The sequence below is a fragment of the Verticillium alfalfae genome, genomic scaffold, assembly GCF_000150825.1.
Source record: "Verticillium alfalfae VaMs.102 supercont1.17 genomic scaffold, whole genome shotgun sequence".
Classification (NCBI taxonomy): domain Eukaryota; kingdom Fungi; phylum Ascomycota; class Sordariomycetes; order Glomerellales; family Plectosphaerellaceae; genus Verticillium; species Verticillium alfalfae.
In genome coordinates this window covers 145577-148077 of record NW_003315022.1, presented here as the reverse complement: position 1 = coordinate 148077, position 2501 = coordinate 145577, and the positions used below count along the sequence as shown (strand labels likewise).

Below are 2501 nucleotides of genomic sequence, written 5' to 3'. Positions count from 1 at the left end.
TGATACTCGCTCCGTCACTGGCCGCCGCATTCCAGCCCCCGCCGTATCCGTCTCCGTATTGGATGCCGCTCATCGGGTCGTCCGGGTCAATGTCGCCAAGCTCAATCTTTGTGAGAATCATCCTCGCGAGCCGCGCAAAGATTTCGTCGACAGCCTCGCCTGTGAACGCGCTCGTCTCCATGACCACCGGAACACCGACCGTGCTGGCCCATCTGCTGGCGTCGTCGCTGCTGACCTCCCTCCCGTCGGGTGCCACCGTCGCATTCTGGCCCCGACCGATCGTGCCGCCGGCCCCTAGACTTCCCATGCCCATGCCCATGGCTGTCGACGATGACCCTACACTGCTCGGCGTCGCGGGCATCAGCGGCTCCACGGGGTTGTCCGATGCGAGGTCGAGTTTGTTGCCGACCAGCAGCAGCGAAAGGTTCGGGCTCGCAAGCGCACGCGCGTCGTTGAGGAACGGACTCAGCCCCCGAAAGGTTGCGTGTGAGGTGATGTCGTAAACGAGGATCGCGCCGGCGGCGCCGCGGTAGTAAGACCGCGATACCGACCGAAACCGCTCTGTGCCTGCCGTGTCCCACAGCTATGTCCTAGTCAGCCTCCCGTGTGTTCGCTTCCCACATTCTGTTCCCTTTGTGTGGTTGTTGGCATCGCGCATGACCGCACCTGAAGCTTGATGCGTTTTCGCCGCGCACCTGTCCCGACTTTGATGATTTTGCTCGCAAACTCGACGCCGATGGTCTGTGAGGAGAGGATGCGCCATTCGTTCTTCACGAAGCGATGCAGGAGGCAGGATCTACAGGGTTGCGCGCTGTTGTTAGCCAGCCGTTCTCTGTATCGTCCTTGTCGCAGCGTCACGTCGAGGAAACGGAAAATGGCGCCGGTGGAAAGACTCACTTGCCCGACCCGCTCGGTCCCAGCAGAATAATCTTTGCGAGGTAATCGTACATGCTCCCCAGCTCCTGTAGTTCTCGCGCATCAGCATTTCGGCGTGCCCGTGTGTCTGTCGGGCCTTATCGCATCGCTCGCGCACCTGGTCGCCGGCCGTGCCGGTGCTCTCCTCGCTCGCTGCGCTTGATTTGCGCGGTCTCGTCATGGCGGAGTAAAGGGGTCGAGGTTGAAGCTCGGTCGGACTATCGAACAAAGTACACTAAAATGCACAGAAAGATCGGTCGCAAGAGGAGGAGGGAGGAGCGACGTTGAGGTCGCGTCGAGGCGTGTGTATTGTCGCGTGCGCGGGGTGACGTTACAAAGGGTTGGTGCGTTGGACGGTTATCAGCCGTTTTGGCTCGCAGCAGCCAGGAGGGAGCACGCACGAGCTTGGTCACTGGGATGACGCCTAAGGAGGGTCGTTTAATTAATTTTGTGGCGCGACCCTGTACAGCGGGGCGAGACTGATCTGTGGCTGGAGCTCTTTTTGTGATAAGATAAGACCAGTATCACGACCTGGGCCGAGGCATCAGTGTCGAGCCGAGTTGAGTCTGTAAGACGGATGATCCTCGTTCCTCAACAGCGTTCACTTGTCTGGCTTCATTTCACATCTATTCTCAATCTGTTCCTCATTCTTATACTATCACTTTTGCCAAAATACCAGAATGAAGATTGAAGGCCGCACGTTCCTCATCTCCGGCGGGTTGGTCCTCTGTCGCTTCTCACATGCCAGTCCACGTCACTAACAACACATCCAGTGCCTCCGGCCTGGGCGCCGCAACGGCAACCGAGATTGTCAACCACGGTGGTAACGTCGCCATTCTAGACATGAACGAGGAAGACGGTCAGGCTTTCGCCCAGTCCCTCGGCCCCTCGGCCCGCTTCTTCCCCTGCAACGTTCTCGAGACGGCGTCCGTCACGTCCGCCGTCGAGGGCGCCGCCGCCCTGGGCCGCGTCCGCAAAGAAGCCCTTCGGCGGTGTCATCCCCGCCGCGGCGTCGGCCTGCCGGCCGCCATGCTCGGCCGTGACAACGAGCCGCTGTCCCTCGACGACTTTGACTTTGTCCTCGCCGTCAACCTGCGCGGCACCATCGACCTCGTGCGCCAGACGCTGCCGCACCTCGCGGCCCAGCCGGCGTCGGACCCCGACGGCGAGCGCGGCGTCGTCGTCATGGTCGCGAGCGCCGCCGCCTTTGACGGCCAGCGCGGCCAGGTCGCCTACGCCGCGAGCAAGGGCGCCGTCGTCGCCATGACGCTGCCCATGACGCGCGACCTCGCGCGCCACGGCATCCGCGTCGCCACTATTGCGCCGAGCCTGTTCGAGTCAAGAATGACGAGCGTCCTACCTGACAAGGTGCGCAAGAGCCTCGTCGGCGCCACAGAGTTTCCGAGACGCCCGGGCCAGCCCGAGGAGTTTGCGGCGCTCGTGAGGCATGTCGTGGAGAATGTCATGCTCAACGGGACCGTGTTGAGGCTGGACGGCGGCATGAGGATGCCGAGCAAGATGTAGTAGGCCCTTTTTATAGCTTGAGCAACAGCTACCATTTCCGTACTCAAAATCATATGGGGTAG

The 2501-nt window shown here is 61.3% G+C and overlaps 2 protein-coding genes across 2 annotated transcripts in view; one reads left to right on the top strand and one right to left on the bottom strand.

Annotated features, from left to right (window-relative positions):
• Positions 1-1096, bottom strand: part of VDBG_09893 (GTP-binding protein ypt4) — a gene marked incomplete at both ends in the record, with an annotated part of 1472 nt that extends 376 nt beyond the window's left edge. The window contains 4 exons of the mRNA XM_002999807.1: positions 7-583; positions 667-796; positions 898-962; positions 1034-1096. Coding sequence (XP_002999853.1) covers positions 7-583; positions 667-796; positions 898-962; positions 1034-1096 — 835 coding nt within the window. The remainder of the gene's footprint in view (positions 1-6; positions 584-666; positions 797-897; positions 963-1033) is intronic.
• A 499-nt stretch (positions 1097-1595) lies between these two features.
• VDBG_09892 (3-hydroxyacyl-CoA dehydrogenase type-2) overlaps positions 1596-2501 on the top strand; it is a gene marked incomplete at both ends in the record, with an annotated part of 1779 nt that continues 873 nt past the window's right edge. The window contains 2 exons of the mRNA XM_002999806.1: positions 1596-1633; positions 1689-2438. Coding sequence (XP_002999852.1) covers positions 1596-1633; positions 1689-2438 — 788 coding nt within the window. The remainder of the gene's footprint in view (positions 1634-1688; positions 2439-2501) is intronic.